The sequence below is a fragment of the Myotis myotis genome, unplaced genomic scaffold (genome assembly GCF_014108235.1).
Source record: "Myotis myotis isolate mMyoMyo1 unplaced genomic scaffold, mMyoMyo1.p scaffold_m19_p_1, whole genome shotgun sequence".
Classification (NCBI taxonomy): Eukaryota; Metazoa; Chordata; class Mammalia; order Chiroptera; family Vespertilionidae; genus Myotis; species Myotis myotis.
Genome location: NW_023416313.1, coordinates 103104411 through 103127232, shown reverse-complemented (window position 1 = coordinate 103127232; position 22822 = coordinate 103104411). Strand labels below are relative to the sequence as shown.

Here is a 22822-nt window from a genome sequence, read left to right as displayed (position 1 = left end):
AAAACTCCCAAAGGAAGACACACTTCAAGCTCTTTTTATGAAGCCAGCATTACCCTAATTCCAAAAACAGATAAAGACCCTACAAAGAAAGAGAATCTCAGTCAGTATCCCTGATGAACATAGATGCTAAAATCCTCAACAAAATGTTAGCATGTAGGATCCATCAATATATTAAATATACCATAAACCTTGACTAAGTGGGGTTTATTTCAGGGATGCGAAACTGGTACAATATTCACATATCAATAAATGTTATAAATCACATAAACTAAATAAAAGATAAAAATCACATGATCATCTCATTAGATGCAGAAAAAGCGTTTGACAAAATCCAACACCCATTTGTTTTTAAAATATATTTTTACTGATTTCAGAGAGAGAGAGAGAGAGAGAGAAACATCAATGGTGAGAGAATCATTGATCAGCTGCATCCGGCACACCCCCTATTGGGGGTCAAGCACACAACCTGAGCATGTGCCCTTAACTGGAATCAAACCTGGGACCCTTCAGTCTACAGGCTGACACTCTATCCACTCAGCCAAACTGGCTACGGCCCAACACCCATTTTGATAAAAACTCTCAGCAAAGTAGGTAAAATGAATCATACTGCAACATGATTAATGCTTATATGACAAACCCACAGCCAACATCATACTCAATGGGCAAAAACTAAAACAATTTCCCCTAAGAACAGGCAAAAGATGGATATCTGAGCTTTCACCACTCCTGTTCGACATAGTACTGGAAGTGAGAGCCACAGTAATCAGACAAGAAGAAGAAATAAAAGGCATCCAAATTTGAAAGAAGGAAGTAAAATTCTCATTATATGCAAATGACATGATATTGTATATAGAAAAGTGTAAAGATTCCACCAAACTACTAGATTTAATAAATGAATTTGGCAATGAAGCAGGATACAAAATTAACACCCAGAAATCGAGGGCATTTTTATACACCAATAATGAATTTTCAGAAAAAGAATATAAAAAATCCTACCTGGCCGGTGCATTTCAGTGGTTATGCATCGTCATATGAACCAGGAAGTCATGGTTCAATTCCTAGTCAGGGCACATGCCCTGGTTATGGGCTCAATACCCAGTAAGGGGTGTGCAGGAGGCAGCCAATCAGTGATTCTCTCTCATCATTGATGGTTCTATCTCTCTTTCCTTCTCTGAAATTATATATACAATAACATTTACAATTGCAACAAAAATGTAAGATAATTAGGAATAAACTTAACCAAGGAGGTACAAGACTTATACTTAGTAACCTACAGGACTTTGAAAAAAGAGATCGAGGAAAATATAAACAAGTGGAAGAATATAACTGTGTTCATGCGTTGGTAGAATCAACCTCAGTAAAATGTCCATACCACCCAAAGCAATCTATAGGTTCAATATAATCCCTATTAAAATACCAATGGCATATTTCACAGATCTAGAAAAAATACTGCAAAAATTTATATGGAACAAAAAAGACCCCAAATAGGTGCAGCAATCTTGAGAAAGAAGCACAAAGTTGGAGGGATCACAATACCAGATATCAAGTAATACTGTAAAACCTCTGTAATCAAAACAACCTGATACTGACACAAGAAAGGCATCTAGATCAATGGAACAGAACAGAGACCCCAGATAACGACCCAAGCAATTATGCTCAATTGATATTTGACAAAGAATGCAAGAGCATACACTTATTCAAGACAGTCTCTTCAACAAATAGTAGTGAGAAAATTGGACAGGTACATGCAAAATATGAAGCTAGACCACCAACTTACACTATACATAATAGTAAGCTCAAAATGGATAAAATACTTAAATGTAAATCATGAAACCATAAAAATTCTAGGAGAAACCATGGGCAACAAAATCTCAGATATCTCTCCTAGCAATATTTATGTAGACACATCTCCTAGGGCAGTGGTCGGCAAACTCATTAGTCAACAGAGCCAAATATCAACAGTACAACGATTGAAATTTCTTTTGAGAGCCAAATTTTTTAAACTTAAACTATATAGGTAGGTTCATTGTTATTAACTTAATTAGGGTACTCCTAAGACTTCGGAAGAGCCACACTCAAGGGGCCAAAGAGCCACATGTGGCTCGCGAGCCACAGTTTGCCGACCACGGTCTAGGCAGGGCAAAGGAAACTAAGGAGAACATAAACATGGATGTAGTCCCAAATAAAAGCCTCCTGCACAGCAGAAGAAACCATCAGAAAAAAAATGTAAAAAGAGTCCACTGTATGGTAGAACATATTTGGCAATGATATATCTGATAAAGAGTTAATATCCAAAATATGCAAGGAACTCATACAACTTAACAAAAGGAAGATAAACAATCCCATCAAAAAAAATTTTAAAAAAAGGCAAATGACCTAGTAGACAATTCCCCAAAGAGGACATACAGATGCCTAAGAGACATATGAAAACATGCTTAAAGTTACTGATCATTTCAGAGATGCATATTAAAATGATAATGAGGTATCATCTCACACCTACCAGAATGGTTACCATCACCAAATCAACAAATGACAAGTGCTGGCAAGCTGTGGAGAAAAGGGAATCTTCGTGCACTGCTGGTGGAAATACAGACTGGTGCAGCCATTATGGAAAAATATGGAGTTTCCTCAAAAAATAAAAAAAAACCAGAACTGCCATTTGACTCAGTGATCCTACTTTTAGGAATATATCTTAAGAAACCCAAAACACTAATAAGAAATAATGTATGCATTACTATGTTCATAGTAGTGCAATTTACAATAGCTAAGATCTGGAAACAGCCCAAGTGCCCATCAGTAGATGAGTGGATAAAAAAGCGATAGTACATTTACACTTTGGAATACTATACAGATGTAAAAAAGAAGGATCTCTTACTCTTTGAGACAGCATGGAGGGGCCTGGAAAGTATTATGCTAAGTGAAATAAGCCAGTCATAGAAAAACAAGTATCACATGATCTCACTCATATGTGGAATCTATTAAACAAAATAAACTGATGAACAAAATAAATTCAGAGACACAGAAGCATCAAACATACTGTAGAATCTTAGAGGGCAGGCAGGGGTGGGTGTGTGGTGGGAAGAGGTCAAAGAAGTTATATGCATATATGCATAACCCATGGACACAGACAATAGGGTGGTGAAGGCTTGGGCCAGGGATGGAAGCAGGCTAGAATGGGTCCGTGAGGGGTTAAAAGGAGAACATGTAATACTTTCAATAATAACAATTAAATAGAAATAAAATCCTGTGTAAAAAATAAAATAAAAAGTTAATAAAAATTAACATATATAAAAAAGAAAGTGAAAAGGTAATCTATAGGATGGGTTAATATACTGGCAAATGATATACAAACATTAGGGTCTGGAATTCAAGCAATTTTCTTAAATAGAATTTAATTGTCATGGCCCAATTAAAATCTTGTAATTTAGAAAATAGAAACTAACCTATTTCACAGAGTTAATGTTTAAAATATATAGAATGTGTAGTGGCTAAATAACAAAAGGAGGGGCAACGGACTTGAGTTAACATTTTTCAAAGGAGACATACAACTGGCCAATAAGTACATGAAAAGAAGAGCAATATCATTGTTATTTGATTAAGAAACTGCAAATAATAATGAGATAATTCATACCTACAAGGATGACTATTAAAAATTTAAAAATTACATGTGTGGACAAAATGGAACCCTTGCACACTTACACGTTGAGTGAATGTAAAATGTAGCCACGGTAAAAAATAATTTAGCAGTTCCCTAATGAACTCAACAAAATATTGCTATGTGCTCTAGTAATTCTACCCTTAAGTCTATAGTCAACAATTTGAAAACTGAAACAAATATGTATACCTGTATAAAAATGTTCATTTTAGCATTATTCTCTGTTCCTAGAAGGTGGAAACAATACAAGTGTCCATCACAGGATGAATGGATAAATAAAATGTGCCACATATATGCAAAGGAATAATATTTAGCTATGAAAAGAAATAAAGTTCTAAGACATGCTTCAACAGGGATGAATCTTGGAAAATTTTGGTAAGTAGGAAAAGCCAGACATGAAAAGCCAAATACTGTATGATTCCACTCATGGAATGTTGTTCATTGTCCCTTTGTCCCCATAAACATTTCTTCATGCATACACATACACATACATAAACAGATTGTTCCAGGGCATCTGTAAAGAAACAGAATTAAGCCAGTTGCCCAAGATCACAAATTAATTATAACATTTCAACTCAAACCTTACTTCTGTTTCAATCATGTATTGCATGTATTTGGGAGTGTGTGTTTGTGTGTGTACAGATGTTTAAACTGCTGTTTAGGTGGCTACTACCACAGATTCCAAGTGCCATTTAATGACTGGCATTCTGTAACCTCTCTTTGGATGATTGCGTATTTAAAATAGCCTAAGTGATATGAAATGGTTAACAGATTAATCTAAATTTCTTAAAAAACACAGGCAACAGGGGGGTGAGGGCATGAGTGGGGTGAAGGGGGGTAACGTGGGGATAAGGACACATATGTAATAACTTAATTAAAAAAAGAAAAGAAAAACAGGAATTACAAATGTATATAAAATAAAAAAAAACAAAGTTCTCTGGCTTTTTTAGTTTTAACTAATTTAAAAAAATTAAACTACATATTACTTTTAATAATTAATAACTACCAGAATTGCCAAGGGGCAAAAATAAAATCTCTGATGTTTTAGAGAACCTTACTTCAGTTGTTAATAACAATGCCACTAATATTTCTAATTGAATTTCCTGCCTAAGCCAAGTGCAATGATTAGTGTGCATTTTCAAATTTTACAATATATTTATCCTGTAAGCCCATGGAAATGTAGAATGGCCAAATTCACTTAGCTAAAGTCTGAACTCAGGCCTGCTTGACACCTGGAGCACCTCTTAAATGCTGGGGTTTGATTTTGTTTAAACATGACAGTATTAACATTTATTAGCCATCAAAGATATCTTACTAATATTTCTACTGGAGTTAAATCAGATGTATGTTCGTTATTTTCCCTGGAATTGTGCAAAATTGGAGAAATGGGCACTTAAAATGAAACATAAGGCCTAAAATTATTAAAACATCATTGCCCTAGCTCTCCAGAAAAGCAATGAATAAATTTGTATTAATTACAATATGCCTACCTTACTGCTTTCTGAAGTTCCATTAGGAAAAGAGATCCCTCATCGTTTTCTGTCTTACACTGAGGAATACAATGCCTGTAACGCTGTTTAAACAGCTGCACTGCTCTCCCGAGAAGTGGGTGGATTTCAGTCACAGAAGAAATAGTTCCAGAATTATACAACAATTTGTAATGCCTTAAGGTTTTTGCACTACATAAATGTAAAATAATATTATTAGTTATTGCAATCATCATTTCACCATTCATACTTGAAGTGATAGTTCCACAAATCAGGCAAAGTGCGAATTCTGTCATAGTAAAACATTTATTCGTTAAAGTGATATAGATTATTCAAGATTCTACAGTCTTAAATCATGGATGGCAATGTCACATGGATTGATACAGAACTCGATGCCCAATATAGGCTTATTTCTTTCCTTCTTTTTTAAAAAAAATAATTGTGGACCAGAAGAAAAACAATTTGGTTTTAAAAGAGATGAACAGTGATCTGATGGAGCCAGTCGCACCGGCGTCAGAAACTTCTGCGTCAGCTCCTGTGGACAATTTCTTCTAGGACATCAGTTCAACAATTAGCCTTTGCAAATGAAGCTTTTTTTTGAATTTTATCCAGTAAAAATATCAGTGGCAACATTTTTTTCAGGAGAGAGAAGTGGTGCTCTTCAGATTAACTCCAGCCTCTGAAATGAAAGGAAAAAATATAAAAGAAAAGAAACACATAACTGATAAGATCATCGTGCTAGAAATCCAGAACTTACTGAACTGTCAGAACTCAGGCAGGAGTGCCTTGCTGTAATACAAGACACTCCTCTGAAAACAGCCTAGACATGCACATTAGCACTTAAGATATTGCTTGGTCATTCAAATTGGTGGATATATAAAATAATTTGATTTTAAAAAAATCTAAATGTTTTTAGCCTAAGTCACTATGCAAGTCAAAGCCAAATTGTGAAATGGAATATTCCTTTGCTTTGATTTTTCACATGTACATTCTCAAGATAAAAAAACATAATGATTTTATTCATTAATGTGTAGTATCTAAGTTATAATAAATATTTATACTGGTTTTTAAAACATGAACATATTACATAAAATTTGTTCATTACATCTAAAACCTAAGTGATCTCTACCTTTTAAATATATTCTGCTGGGAGTTTAGTATAATATTTAAATTTTATGAAATTTAATTATAAATTTAATGATGGTAAAGACAATTATACATATTCAATAATTAGTTCCTCACCAACAGGACAAATACAATAAATGTGCAAACTGACACTAATTCACCAGCAAAGTTAGTAGTTAATGTGATTTTAAAAGAAATAATATAAAAACCATTATTAAAATATCTAAATATATTAATGTGTCACATATAATATATACTTCTACAATAAATTTATAATAATAATAAACTATAAATATGTTTTTCCCTATGTTCTGAGCACTTAGTACTTAATACTACATTTAAGATTTGTCCAGAAAGTCTATGCTTGAACAAAATGGAAAGTAATTTTTGAGAACTATACAATTTCATACATATAAAATAAAATTAATTTTTCTTTCCCATTCAAAAACAACCACATATTTAGGGGTTATAAATATATGGCACAAATAAATCATGAAACATAGTTTCTTACTTATCTACTAAATATTCTATATCAGAATGCTGATGTAGAATCTACTTGGATAACTTGGTGATAAAATTATTAAAGTATATTATGATTATTTAGATTATTTGATAAAAGTAGGCAAGGTACTGAAATATATTGAAGAAAATATATTTCAACCACTTGGTAATCTAAGTAAGTGTAATTAATTTTGGAACAAACTAATTTTTAAAATTATTGATCAAAGAATTTACCCAATGTTGGAGGATTATTAATAGATAAGAGATGTATATCCTCTTTGTAATAAATAATTATCATGGAAATAACTGAAATATAAGTATCAGTTATCATACTTTACCTGGAAGATTATTTTTAAAAATGCAAAATAACTAAATTACAATGGGATATATCTATATTCCTCTCTGTTGGGTTTATAGCATAGCTTATTTTGATGAAATTGGATCTCAACAGGATTTTTTTTGGCATACCTAATATGTTCCTTTTAATAGAAAAAATATATAATTCCATTCTGCCAAAGTTAAAGTTTCAGAAAATAGCTACATATAGAAGAAGAATATAGTGGATAGCATAACTAGTTTGACTTTGTAAATAGTCAAAGTTTATTTTAATGCCAAAAATTACAGAATAGCAAAGTTTATTTTAATATCAAAAATTACAAGAGCATGAGAAAGAGATAAACAAAATAAATTGTAATAATTATTTAAAACTTTTATAAGAAATAAAAATGATGAATGGGGGGTAGATTCAGGGTGTTTCAGTAATGGCCCTCACATCACAGTTAAAGAGTATCATGTACAACAAGGTGGATAGTCTTATTAATAGTACAAAGAAAAGAGCAAATTAAAGCTACCTCAACATTAAGAGTTGGAAAAATGTCCTGATGTTGAATGGATTGTGCGAAAATGCTGTTGCTGCCTTTACTCAAATATAATTAAGAGCTATGAAAGATTTTTATCTTATATAGTTCTAATATCTATAAAAGAATGAAATGGTTTCTTAAGGTCAGGACTGACACTAGGGTTTACTTTTTTCTGATTTTTCTGTAATGTTCAAATAAATATGTAAAAAGTGTGCTTTAATTATTATAAAAATAGATGTTTTCTATATAAGGGCCTATATAGTATTCTTATTTTGAAAAATTAACTTGAAAAATTAACTTGAATGTTGGTCATTTTTCCTTGAGGGGGGAAAATAAAGTCATTGGGAAAATATCTGGATCATATACACACATTTACTGTGCTGCATAGCTCTGATTTCCTTTGTTTCCCTGTGTTTTCACATAGTTATTTAGATATTGCTGTTTATTTATAATCAAAATTACTTTTTATTCATTTATATATTACTAGAGGCCCAGTGCACAAAATTCATGCACTGTACCTTCTTCCCTCTTTGTACCTTCCTATTAGAGCTTGATGTTCTATTAGGGACTGTGGGGTAATCAATTTAAAATTGTTGCCTTGGAAACATTTTTATATATTAAAGAAGGAACATGGGTTTATTGCGTACTTTTATTTTCTATTTACAGATAGACCAGCTGTGAGCACAGCTGGAATCTCTGCCAGCTCTCCTTCTCCCTTCATTCACATGCAGAAAGTCCTGCTGACATGTGAAAGGCCAGGAGATGACTCAGAGCACACAGGCCACGGTCTCCTCAAAGGGGCATCACTGTATGATTGTGCAGACAGTTGTAGGGACTGCAGGCCTGCTACAGCAGAAACCACTGACCAAGTAGCAAGATTAATTATACTGAGGTCATATGGTGACATAAATCTGATAATAGAATGTAGCAAGGAGTTGGGTAACAAGTGAATGATGTATTGCCACTAAATGTTGTTAAAACAATTTTTTGTGCGTGATTTTTTTTTTCTAATGCTTGTAGACAGCAAAAAGAATTAGACAACATGGAAGGAAAATTTTTATGACATGATGACATAGTCATTCATTTCATAAAATAAACAAAAAAGAGTCTTAACAAAATATTTTTTAAAAGGTGACATATTTCACATATACTAGTACACATTCACTATGTAAATTTAATACAAAACACACATACCTCCCAGTACACATGAATTTACTGCATGTGCAAATAAAGAATCACTGAAATATTATTAGTGTCTGTGTGTCTAAATGTTGGACTATGATGGATTTATATTTATTTTTTAATGATACTTTTTGAAGTTTCTATAATTAATACTAGTTACTTTAGGACAAAATTGTCATTATTATAAATCTTACTAATCATATCGGCAAACCCTGTGCTATCTCTGGTAGTACACAGACTTTAAATTCTTTAAATTCAACTTATAAGAATGTAGTAAATACATAAATAAACCCAATAATATAAATGTCTGGGATTCAGACTGATATCCTACTTCCAAATCTTGATAGAACATTTAGCATCATTCTGGACCGTGCTTCTGATGGATTAACCATTTAGCTCCTTACACCTTTCAAACGATATCTTAACTTTCAGGACAGCTAGATGTCCAAAGTTACACAATAAATGAACTTTTTAAAATCAGACCAAAAACGGAAGGAAAGAAGCCAGGGGAAAGAGGGAGACAGAGAAGAGAGGGGTTAAGATTGAGAAGGGGAAGAGGGGTGGTGGTAACACAGTGCACCTTCAGGCGGGTCAGTTCAGTACACAAAACAGAACATAAAATATGTGGCAGACGCTGTGCTATTGATTGTTTCTAGTGAGCCATCTGCTCTTTTTTTTTCTCCCAACACAGGAATGGAATCCTAAATTCAGTAAAGAAATGATGCATGAAAAACATTTTGTTTGATTTGGAGATGTAATTTTTTAGGGGTAACCTTCAATGATTGTCCAAGTTATTGCAAAATGTAAAAAAGAAAACCAAGATCTTATTTTTATTACCAAGAAATAAATCAATGGCCTCTTTTAGAACTTTTAAAAGCAGGAGATTTTTCCTGTGCCAAACTCTAAGCAAATGGCTGATGATTCCAGCTGTTTGAACAGATTGCTAAAGTGCGATTCTGCTCTGGAAACACACTTTCTAATCCAATTAAAATGCAGGAATCAAATCCTCATTTGAAACTTAAAAAAATAAAAGCACACCAAGAAGAGTAATTTGTTGCTGACAAAAGGATTCCATGAATATTTCATGGGTTGTCTTTTTCTCCATTTTAGAGCAGCTTCACTCATTTCAGATAAGAGAGAAGCACTCCTGCTCCTCCACTTTAATGAAATGTGAAGTATCATCAACTCCTCTTCGGATGTGGATGTCAAGGAGAGAAGTGAACAGATTCTTATTAAGCCACTGTCTTCCCACTGGGAAATATTTTTAAATGCTCATTATATCATGCATGACTCCAGCACTGACTCAGTCATATCAGTGTTCCCTCTATTCTTGCAGCATGAGTCAGATATGTTCACTTAACCAGAAATATGTAAATTTAGGAATTGGAAATGCACTTAACTGAACTGAACTTCATTCCTTACTGTTGACATTAGGTTGTAATTGAAATTTCAATAAGGTACATAAGCTGGCAAAACAAAAATTTAAAGTTCATTTATAAAAGAATATACCCATTTAAAGAGCTGATGTATGTGACAGATAAGAATCTCACCTGTGTTTCCTGGACAATCTGGTCAACATTAGACAGCAAAGCATCTGGGAATAAAATTTTCAATATCAGGAACAATTCATTTTTGAGAAACAGACCCTAAAACACTTTTCACTGAAATCTTGATAAGATTCCTCTTAACAAAGATTTATCCACACTTTTTTTTTTAACTTACCAGTTCTTGGATTAATTGCAATGGACTTTTATAATTCTCTATGGCTACTTCTTGATACATAATACTAGAAAGGTAGAATTTTTAAGAATATTACTCTAGTTCCTAAAATGAGTCATTATCAATATGGAATACACTTTTCCTGCAAGAACTTCAATAAGAGAATAAGGCTTCTATTCATTTTCCCTGCTGAAAGTTAACATATCATCTACAGAGTGCATTTAATTAATATGAAAGATATGTCAAGGAAAAAAAAAATTCAAAGAAGAAAATGTAATTTCACAATATTCACCACACAGAGTTTAAAGTAATCATTTGCAATATAAGCCATTATTCATTAACCCCACAAATAGCATGTTTTACCGTGTACCCATTTATCCTTATATGAAACAGTAATGTTCTAAATACAAACATCCTGCCCTCAAATGTCCGTATGTATATAATAATTGGCTATAAATGTTTAATACCATTAAGTAGCCATGTATAGCACACATTTTATTTCTTTCCAAAAATATCATTTAAAGCAATTATTTCTACTGGTCATTAAGAAGGGACACATGATAAAGAAAATTTAGGTATCTCAGGAAAGTCATTCTCAGGGTTCACAGGTCAGTGTGATGAGAATAGTACGAAATACTTTCTCACAAAACTCCAGCGCAAACATCCATATAAATTTACAATGACCTCTGGAGATTAACTTTTACATCTCTAGATTATTGAAAGCAATATTAAGACATATCCACATTACACAGAAGAAAATGATTAGGAAATTGCGTTATGGCAGAGCCAACATAGTATCCTATATAAAAAAAAAAACTAATATGCAAATCAGCTGAACGGCTGAATGACAGGTCACTATGATGCGCACTGACCACCAGGAGGCAGACACTCAACACAGGAGCTTCCCTGTAGTGGTCAGTGCGCTCCCACAGGAACAATATCAGGAACAATATAAGGAACAATTCATTTTTGAGAAACAGACCCTAAAACACTTTTCACGGAAATCTTGATAAGATTCCTCTTAACAAAGATTTATCCACACTTTTTTTTTTTTTTTAACTTAACCAGTTCTTGGATTAATTGCAATGGACTTTTATAATTCTCTATGGCTACTTCTTGATACATAATACTAGAAAGGTAGAATTTTTAAGAATATTACTCTAGTTCCTAAAATGAGTCATTATCAATATGGAATACACTTTTCCTGCAAGAACTTCAATAAGAGAATAAGGCCAGAAGCTAGGCTCATGGCTGATGAGCGCAGCAACAGTGGTGGGAGCCTCTTCCACCTCTGCAGCAGCACTAAGGAGCAGTGAGCTGAGCAGTGAGGAGGCAGGCAGTAAGGAGAAAGGGGTCCCAGACTGCGAGAGGGATGTCCGCCTGCTTGCTTAGGGCATCCTCTGAGGGCTCTTGGACTGCAAGAGGGCACAGGCTGGGCTGAGAGACTCTTCACCCAGTGCATGAATTTAGTGCACTGGGCCTCTAGTTTGTAATATTTGATAAAATTGTGAAGTTTTAACATTACCTTATCTAGGTAATTTCCTACTTAAATATGCCCCCAGTAACAAACTGCTACTTCCTACGTCCCACTTCATATAGTACCACATTTTTAGGATAACTCAATTGCAATAATATGTTTATCATTCTTTCTACAGTGAGTGATCCCCTGTACTGATACAAGAAGGATAGTTTCTATTGAAAACAACAACAACAACAACAACAACAACAACAACAAGCCAAGCATGCTCACACAAAAAAGACCTAAAACAAAAAAACAAAAGACAAAACAGATTTTATTTATAATCCCAGCATTATTAATTTAGGATGAGAAGGAAGTGATTGAGTAATCTGAGAGACTTTCCTGCTTCCAAATCTTGATAGAACATTTATTTAGGTGTAAAATTCCAGTCATTAAATTTAGTTTATTTTCTCTTTTATCCATGAAATTTTAAAAATGAGATATTTCTTGTCCATAACTGTAACTCAACTAACATTTAACTCACAAACATAATAAGATAAATTATTATTGTCATCATTAACTGAGGAAGAGAAGAAAACTATGCCTTTCTCATCTAATCCACCTCCATGTGAAGTCCTTTCCCCCAAACACTTCACACATAGGCACCTCCACATCCAGTTAAAGTAGAAATACTACTGGACTCTCCCTGAGACCGAAGAGAAGGCTTTGCAAGGAAAAAGGAGCAGAGAGTCTTCGTTCTGTCTGATCTAACGGAACACTGCCTTGTTAGCATTATAGAATGCAATTCGAATTCGATCATTCTGAGAAGAGAATGGGCTCATACCTGCAGTCTTTGTTGAAAAAAGTTCCATTTACCTTAGCAATTGTATGTACAATAAGCTGTTTCATGTTTCTGGAATTTTGTTAGCTATTGGTATTTTAATGATTGTTTTTAAGTTTATTATTGTGAGTAAACAGGGGTGAAACACTAAAATTTAGGAAATGAAAGTCAATTGATGTCAATGTTGTGATAATAGTTCTATTATTTTTTTAGCTTTATAAATGAAACATTTAGTTTTCCTTCTTTATTAATACAAGCAAATAAACTAAATTAAAATCTAGTTTGCAAGTAAAAATTTTATGAGTGCTTAAAAATACAGTAGAAAATACTTGACAAAAAAGATAAATGGAATATGTTTACCTTAAACAAATTCCTTAAATTCTTGTGGAGAAAATATGTATTATTCTGTAGTGGTCTTGTTATGTTTTTAGATGGAGTACAACAGTCCCACAACTTATATTCTAAAATTTTTTAGTAAAAGATATATGTATAAAGCAGCTGTAATCAACTGCCTGAAAACATAAAATAGGTTATCGTGACCTCAAGTTTACTAACTACATTTAATGAAAAACAAAACAAAACCAGAACAGAAAATAAATTGGCCACAATGAGGGTGTTAACAGTATCTAATTTAAATTATTGCATTTATTGTACTTCTGTATTAATCTATTTTAGATTTAAAATAAATAATATTGTCCAAAACAAATTTTGTTGTTTTTTTTAGAATTTTGAGGCAACTTTTTAAAAATAATATATTTTATTGACTTTTTTACAGAGAGGGAAGGAGAGGGATAGAAGAGTTAGAAACATCGATGAGAGAGAAACATCGATCAGCTGCCTCTGCACATCCCCTATGGGGAATGCACCCACAACCAAGGTACATGCCCTTGACTGGAATCAAACCTGGACCCTTCAGTCTGCAGACCGGCGCTCTATCCACTGAGCCAAATCGGTTAGGGCTTGAGGCAACTGTTAATGCTTCATTATCCCTTTATGACACTCAGATATTATATTTGCTTTTTAAAAAGATCTACTTTCTACTTTAATAGGATTTTGACATTTTCAAATTGGAAACAATTATTCAAAATAAACAAAAAACAGCAAAGGAACACATGTAATTTAAAATTCTTGAAGTAAATCACTGTAAATGTATTACTGTTAATATATTTTACTATTGAACAAGCTGAAATCATAGCATAAAATGGCTAAAAATAAAAAAAAATTATGAACAAGGAACCAAAATCCATATATATAACCTATACATAATCAACACCACCAAATAGCAAACCATATGTTTTGGGTCAAATACATACATACATGCAAACAAACATACATGGCTGGTTAAATAAGGAATGCAAGAAATGACAAAGGAAAGCAACAAGAAAGAGACAAAGAACTTCCTGCTGATAGTAATATAATATAATATCTGAACCACAAATCTCTCCACTGTGCTCATTAACAAAAGACGTTATTACTGTACCTCCCTTACTTATCTATCCACTCATTCATGCACCAGAGTCATTATTGTGGTTCAGATTTTATACCAGGTGCCTTTAATCAATCTCAACATTCCCATAGATTTATTTTTTAGTTACTTTGCACTGAAACTACCATGAGCAAATTTTTTCCTTATACTTATAAACAAACAGACAAAAAAACATTTGATCTTCTTGATAGGCCAATCTTTTGTTAATCTCTCAAAATACAAACATTTGGAAAGAAGGGAACACAGGACTTTTTATCACTTCTAAGAACAAGTGGTCAAGCCTTTGGTTAATATACCCTGAAAAGTCTTGAAAAAGTAATAAAAATTTAAATAAATTCAGTAGCATTAATAAAACAATAAATTTCACATGGCTAGATATTAAAGATTTCCAAATGTTTATAAGAAATTAAAATATTTAATTAAAGTTTCATTAGAAACATAAGCAGGAAATAGATTTTAAAACACACACAGAGACAACTGGAAAATACAAAATACATGAATCAGTAGCTTGGAGTAAATATGCTAAGCTTCTGCCTATGTTGCCTATGATTTCAGAGCCAACTTGTTCACAATCTTAATAATGCCAGAAATTCCTTCTTTGGGGATTCATTTATTTAAGTCTCAAAAGCTTTTTTATATTCATGATTTTTAAATATTATGTAGGTAAAAACTGGAAATGAATAAAATAATATACTTTTCTCAACCAGCACCGCCTAAGAATTAAGTAATTCATGGTACATGGAAATGTTTAGTTGGGATTAGAGCATTATTACAGAAAGACAAATATCATATGATCTAATTTATATGTGTAATCTGCAAAATAAAACAAAATGAAACCCAAGCTCATTGATACAGAGAATGGATTTGGTGGTTGTCGGAGCGGGGGGAGGGGGTGTTGATTAGGGAGGGAGGGCAAAATGGATGAAGGAAGTCAAGAGGTACCAACTTCCAGCTATACTAGTAAACTAAATAAGTCGTGGGGATGTAATGCACAGCATGGTGAATATGGTTAATAACACTGTGTGTATATTTGAAAGCTGCTAAGATAGTGTATTTTAGATGTACTCATCACAAGAAAAAAAATTCTGTGGTAACTCTGTGTGGTGATGGATATTAGATTGTTGTGATGATAATTTCACAATATATACAGATATGGAATCATTATGTTAATATCTGAAACTAATATAATGTTGTATGTCAATTATACCACAATTTAAAAAAGAAAAGTGTGTGTATCAACAAGAGTTAAAAATAAATAAAAATACTTAGTTGGTATTAGAGCATTATGACAAAAATAGTGCTGAAAATACACACAGTGTTTTTGATTTTATAAACTACTACAACACGTGATCTTTTTTATTCTTCATAAGAGCTATGTAGCTGACACATGCGTGCTGATTTGATTTTAGAAATTGTGAAAGGCAAACGTCAGAAGCAGGGCAGAGAAGGCACTTAGGAAACATCCAACCCAATAAAAGCCCATTAGACAATTATGTTCAAGACTGTCCTGGAAAGTAATCTCTAACTGCTTTCATCTTGCCCTCTTTTGAATGTCATCACAATGAGTCGTGTGTGATAAGAAGTACTTCTGTAAAGTTAAAATTAACTGAAATTTTTATATATGCCTCTAACAGAAGGAAATTAAACTAATGATTGACATTCCTCAGCTGTGCTTTAAATAGTATTTCAAGTGACATGAGTTAATAAAGGCTTATTATATTATGATTAATTTTTTTTCTGCAAGGTTCCCACATGAACCTTATTTTCAAAACAAAACCAAAAATGAAAAACCCTTAATGTTAACCCTCATTTACCAATTTATATATATAAAAGCCTAAGTAACCAGTTACCAGCCAACTGTTCAACCGTCAGACCAGTAGCTATGATACAGTGAACAACAGGGGAAAGACGCTCAACACAGGAGCTGCCGAGCTGCGGTGACTTGGCAGCTGCAGTTCTCAGGTGACTCACCCAGAACCAGAGAGAAAGGAACCCGATTCCGGGGTGTGTCACCTGAGAACCGCCCTCTTACAATCCAGGACCCCTCAGGGAATGTTGGAGAGCCAGTTTTGGCCTGTTCCCCAAAGGCTAGGCCGAGGGATCCCACCTGTGCATGAATTCATGCACTGGGCCTCTAGTCTTTAATAAGAGATCATCATCTTAGTGTATAATGTTGTAAGGTTTTCAACAAGTTGATAGAAACATTTATCTGTAGACCTTGATTTCAATAAATACAAAAAACATCACATTAACAAGAAGCAATATTATTGCCTGACTAAATTTAAATTCTTTTTTTTAAGCAGTAAGATTTCTAATTACATTTCATCTCAGGTTTTTGTTAAAATAATAAGTGAATTTACTCTAAAAGTTAAACATTCAATTCAGAATCACAGTGCAGGAAGGAAAAATGAAACCACTATCTGGTTAATGAGCGATGACTTTATATTGTTTATAAATGTAATAAGAAATTCATTTAAAGTTTTTTTAAATTACCTGGTAATAAAAATAAACATCCCTCTGATAAAAGCAGTCTTGTATTTTTGTCTCCCTTTTTAACTTACATCGAGAAAAATATAAAACTCATTCATTTAGCAAATGTGTATTAAATGTAATGAAAACACTTTCATATGCCCAGGCAGATGCATATAAAATTGTGGCATATAATTTAAAATTGAACTGTATATTTTTATAAATGGAAAATCAATTGCATTTTTTTTTCTGCTTCCCACTGAAAAAGTATGTCCTGGATGAAAAATATCATGGAACCATTAAGGCATCAGAACCAAAAATGTTTTTCAGAAGGGTACTTATTTTAACACTTGTCTGGATATACTTATTTAATATTTTATTTTAAATAACATAACAACACAAAGTTGTTCTCTACAATATTTGTCTAAAAACAAACACTATTGTTATTGAGATAAATAGGCAATATATTCACTGGAAAATACCAATTATTCATAGGTGGTCCTTTTAAGACTGGAGGAGAAATATCATTAGTTATGCAAGACTTTAGTTTTCCTATGACAACTTTCATTTTGTGATTTGCTATTGCAGAGCTTGGAAGCCAGTTCTTTTTGGGAAAGGCACTGCTACTGTGTCATACTTTTTTCCTATTCATATATATATATATATATATATATATATATATGTATATATCTGTATCCTAGAAGGTTTATACACCTTGGTTCTATTAGCCATGTGTCAGAGAAACAGGACTGAAATTTCAAATTCCAACTTCCTATGTGAGTTCTCAAAATAAATTTTTCATTAAAAAAAACAGGTTACACAGTGCTTTCCAATATACACTCAGGATTTGAAAGAGTTGTTCTTCCACTACACCCATCAGAAGTGTTGGGCTGAATTAACATCACATTCATAGACATGCTTCTTTTAGAGAATAGTTCACATGCGTTCGGGGAATTAATACAATAGTATTCCTTTAATTCTCCATTCAGGGAGTCCCTGTGCCTTGCTCTGGACCTCTCAGCGGGCAAAGTGAGAAACTTACTTGGCTTTGAATGTGCTCTTTTAGATGTGGGCCCCTCTGTGACAGAATCAGGAGGTCGACGAGCTAACTGCAATGCAGTTGAGTTGTTCCTGTTAGTGTTTTGGGACTCAACATTTGTGACAGCTTCATTCTGTGGTTCGGTACCTGGCTTTGTGCCTGTCTTTCTTTTCTGCTTTTGGGACACAGAAGTGCTTGAAGTCCAGGTAGGAGGCAAAGCAGAGGTAGTGGTAGAGGAGTCCTGACTTGAACAAACTTCTGAAGATTGTATCACACTGTCACTGGCAACTTTACAACATGGAGCATTCTCTTCATGCTCCACAGCTTGCTTGGACATGGACTGGGGCAGCGTTACACTGCAGCCTTGCATTTGAGCCCCATTCGTTTGCGAGTAGACATTGCTGACCTTGGTGACCTTGTGTTGGCCATTGTTGTTACAAACCTTATACCGGATCATTAGAATGATGATGAAAACCAGCACAGATGCTACAATTATCCCACCAATAATAATAATCATGGTGCCTCCCAGAAATTGGGACTGCATGAAGTGGCACCGCACGTAATCCTGTTCCGTAGTAAACTGGATGCAACCCACGACTCTTGTGGCAGTGAGGGAAGTGATGCCATCGTCATATATTGCCAAGACACACAAGTCATACATAGTTCCAGCAGCCAGGTTATTGACAAGAAAAGTTTTGCTCGTAGGAGGTATCATTCTGAGGGACAATGGAATTTGTGTTAATATTGAAAAGAAAAAACATATATACACACAGAGTCATTATGACTTCAGCTCTGTTTCATTTCAGCGCTCATTAAGATAAGCCCAATAATAACAGACATGAAATATGGGGAAATGATCTAATCTTATCCCAGTTAAAATGGCTAAAAGTTAATGTTGTATTCTGCACCATGTCTTTGAAGAGCTTATCAATGACATTGCTTGGAAAGCAGAAGTCCAAATAAAAGCCACTGCTGAGAAATAACTTCTGACAAATTGCTTTTGAAAGGTGTGACTGTGACATTATCAGACCGCTAAGCAAATCCATTTAGCACTTACAACACCTCTGTGACTAAAAGCCAATTTGAAGGAAGGGAAAACACTGACAGTCACATTAGAAACCAGAATGGAAATGCATTTTGAAGTGTTTATTTTCCAAATCAGTTAAAAGCTGCTATGGAATGGCACCCAATAAAACTATCTTTAATAACTAAGATCATTACCAACATTAAAATATTTTTAGAAATCTCACCCATCTCTTAATCCTTCAACACTTGGTTCCCTGTATGTTTTTATCTGAATATGAGGTTGATGAAAATGTATGAGTGATATCCTATAAACATGAACAGGGCAAGGCTTTTACCAGAGCATAAATCCCTTGACCTCTCAATTATGGGATGATGGAGTTACTTTCAAAACAGTTTCTAAAATTTGATGAGTCTATAGATATCTCTGAATCCATTGCATTACAAAAGTCTTCTGTGGAAGACTTTTCCACTAACTCAGTAGTAACTTACACTCTGACCAAAACTTACATTTAATGTGGGGGGAAAAAAGGCTTACAACTCTATCTTTTCCTAAAAGAGAATTTTGGAAAAACTTGGCAATACCAACATGTTATACAACCTAAGCAATGTTGTCTAACTGTACCAGGAAACTCTTAGTCCAGAGTATGAATTTGTAATTGAAATCACCACCATTTAGTGAGTGCTAATAAATAACAGGCATTACTAAGTATTTTATATCCACTATAATTAAATTTTTACAATGACTATATGAGGCAGGCATTATTACAATTTTACACATGATAAACATTTGGGACCGGATTTCAAGCCATTTCCTTAAATAGAACTTAATTGTCATGGCAGGGTTAAAATCTTGGAATTTAGAAAATAGGAACTAACCTATTTCACAGAGTTAATGTTTAAAACATATAGAATGTGTAGTAGCTACAGGAAGGTAAGGGGATAGAGGTGGATGCTTGTCTTCACTGGGTTAGATAACTCCTAGCTCAGGTGAAGAGCCGAGTATAACAAAGACCCAAACTACTGTATATTAACATACATGAACCATAGTCTGTAACCCATAAATGTATCAATAAGAGAAATATTAGAAACCATTTACTCTAATCTCTTCCTTTTAGAGATGAGGAAATGAAAACTCAGCCAGGGAGAACCTCGCCCAGGATTGATCACATGGCTAGCTGGGCTAGTTTTGTTTTTCCTACCAGCTTATGCTCACTTTAAAAAACTTATCTCATTTCCATACATGAGTGAAAATCAAATTATCTTCAAGAATTCACATAGGTATAAAAGAACTGAGTTGATCTGATTTCACAAAAGATATATTTCAAAGCCATGATTTTGCATCATTTCCCAGGATTAATAAAAATCTATCATGAGTGAAATTATATGGAGGGATAAAAAGGTATATTTCCAACTGAAAATTGGACAAGATGTGACTATAAATCAATGAGGCTGAACTTTAGAAAAACATACCAGAAATTGTTTAGTCAGATGCAAATTCTCTCCATCAATGTCCTTACAGGAGATTAAATATGTATCTTCAGTGATACTCTCACTGCTCAAAATATTTATAAAGTTTCCCCTTTGGAACTGTCTTAAGAACCAGTGTATATGAGACAACAAACACACATACACATAAGTCAATCACTCAAAATATCAGTCTCATTATTTTATAGTTACATCCTATTTTTGACCAAAAATGGCAATACCCATCTTGATCACCCACCTTATTCATAAGACTTGGCTCCAAATGGCTTTTGCTTGTTTCCAAAATTCAAATTCACCCTCAAAAGACGATGATTTGCCACCACTGAGGATATTCAAAATAGTATGACGAAGGTTCTAAAGATAATTCCAAAAGTGCTTTGAGCAATGGCAGCATCATTGGGATAATGGTATAGCCTCCCAACATGACTTCCTTGAAGGAAAGAACACTCATATGGATATGTAAGTTCTGGTATGTTTTTGACTTTTTAAAATAAATCAATCTTGTTCTCTGATAGTCACATCTCTTAGAGGAGGGGGAAAAAGTAAGCATAATTAGATATAAATCTGAACTCTCTAAAAATAACACCATTCATAATAGTTTCCCACATGAATTCATCTTTCACAAGCCTCACATTTTAAGCCTTACACTTAAAAATGAAGTAATATAATTACAATATAGTGTAGCACTGACATTTAAAAATATCAGAGTGCCATAAGAAGCCCTACACTAAGATGCATGGCAAGTATACAAATTTGCTTAGTTTCCCTTACCTGTAAACAAGGGTGTCATCATAAGTACCATTGTACTGGATTTGAAACATACGTATTCCAGGAATATTTCTTTGAAAATTAAATTTAAGTAATGCCGTAGATGATGTTGCTTCTGCCACCACAATTTTATCTTGACTCATCTTGGTATCACCATTACTAGTGCTTGCATTAGAGCCTGACTTAGTAGAAGTTGAAATATCTGAAGAACCAGGGTCAGGCTCGTGGATGTGGTTTGTACTGTTCAGTAAGTGAGGGAGCTTAATTATGTGAAGATCCACCGTTTGTGTGGCTTCCCCTGCAGGATTGGAAGCAATGCAGGTAAAAGCACCTGTGTCCTTTACAGTTGTTATCATGATGTCAAGTGTTCCATTATCATACACCAGAGATCTTGTTGCATTGGAAATCAGCTTCCCTTCAGGAGAAATCCAGTGAATTGCAGGTTCGGGGTCTCCCCTGGCTTTGCACCTCAGGGTTGCCCTTTGACCCTCCAGGACTCTCATCTCATGTGTATGGCGAGTAATGAGAGGAGGCTCACACAAAAACTCTTCCTCGGGAATTGACCAAAAATAGCGACCAGTTAAAAGTGCTGGAGAAGCACAGGTCTCTAGGTCGTCTTCTCTGGACAGACGCCTCAACCACAACAACTCACAATTGCAATGCAAAGGGTTTCCACCAAAGCTTAATGCAAAAGTAGACGGGTTTATGATTCCTGAGGTCACGAGTACCTGAGCTCGCTGAAAGAGAGGGTCAGGCGGTAGCTTCTGCAATTTATTTGATGTTACGTCTAGCCGAGTCATCTTGTGCAAGTGGGAGAAAGTCCCCTTAGGAATGTTATCAATCATATTGTGATCCAAACTAAGGGTGTGTAAGCTAACCATCTTCTCAACAGCATCCCAAGGAATTGTTTCTAAATTGTTATAGGACAGATCCAGCTCCTCAAGGGCAAAGACATCATCAAATGCTGTAGATGAAATTAAAGTCAGCTGATTGTTGTTCAGTATCAAATGGTGGAGATTGGAAAGCCCACTGAACATATCATTTGTAATTTTAGTCAACCTGTTGCTATTCAAATGCAATGCCCTCAGATTTCGTAAGTCAGCAAAAGCATGCGGTGTAATAAAACTTATTGTATTCCTGGATAGAGTCAGGTCCACCAAGCTGGTCATATTGGCAAAATCTTTCCTCTTAATATTTGTAACAAAATTGTCTGCCAAGCGCAGTTCCACAGTTCTTCTGTCAATGTTTGGTGGAACAAATAAAAGCCCTTTCTTGGCACAAAGGGTTGCAAGATTAGGAGACAAAATCTGACAGACACAACGCTTTGGACAGATCTGAGCTCTCACTGCTATGCCAATGAAAAACAGATAGAAAAGGAATTTTTCCATTGTAGATCAGATTTAAGAGCCTGTAAGGAAAGACAAAATGTTCAGTTAGCATTTAATCATTTCACCAAGTTTGTTTTCCTATTAGAATAATCTTTTTTTTAATCCAAATTGAAACAGAAACAATTTATTAATTTGTTTATTTAACAAATAAGTATGAAATATCTACTCTGGACCTGAGGATATTATGGACACCAAAATAAAAATATACCATTCACGGCCTCATGGGATTTGCAATCAAATGGGGAAAAGAAGTCAATAGATTACTATAATTCTGTAAATTAAGTGTTATTCTTGAAATACGGTCGGGGTACTCCCTGGGTGCACACAAAGAG

General features: G+C 34.1%; 1 protein-coding gene across 3 annotated transcripts in view; it reads right to left on the bottom strand.

Annotated features, from left to right (window-relative positions):
* Positions 1-5440: 5440 nt before the first annotated feature.
* Positions 5441-22822, bottom strand: part of LRFN5 (leucine rich repeat and fibronectin type III domain containing 5) — a 297089-nt gene continuing 279707 nt past the window's right edge. Inside the window, exons 3-7 of one of the 3 annotated variants that reach the window (XM_036346671.1) lie at positions 21106-22510; positions 17827-18539; positions 10361-10404; positions 10211-10276; positions 5441-5821 (exon numbers count right to left, since the gene is read on the bottom strand). In XM_036346671.1, coding sequence (XP_036202564.1) covers positions 10241-10276; positions 10361-10404; positions 17827-18539; positions 21106-22490 — 2178 coding nt within the window. In that variant the 5' untranslated portion in view covers positions 22491-22510 and the 3' untranslated portion in view covers positions 5441-5821; positions 10211-10240. Of the gene's footprint in view, positions 5822-10210; positions 10277-10360; positions 10405-17599; positions 18540-21105; positions 22511-22822 lie in introns of those variants that run through there. The other 2 variants (XM_036346682.1, XM_036346663.1) reach the window with 2 other exon arrangements.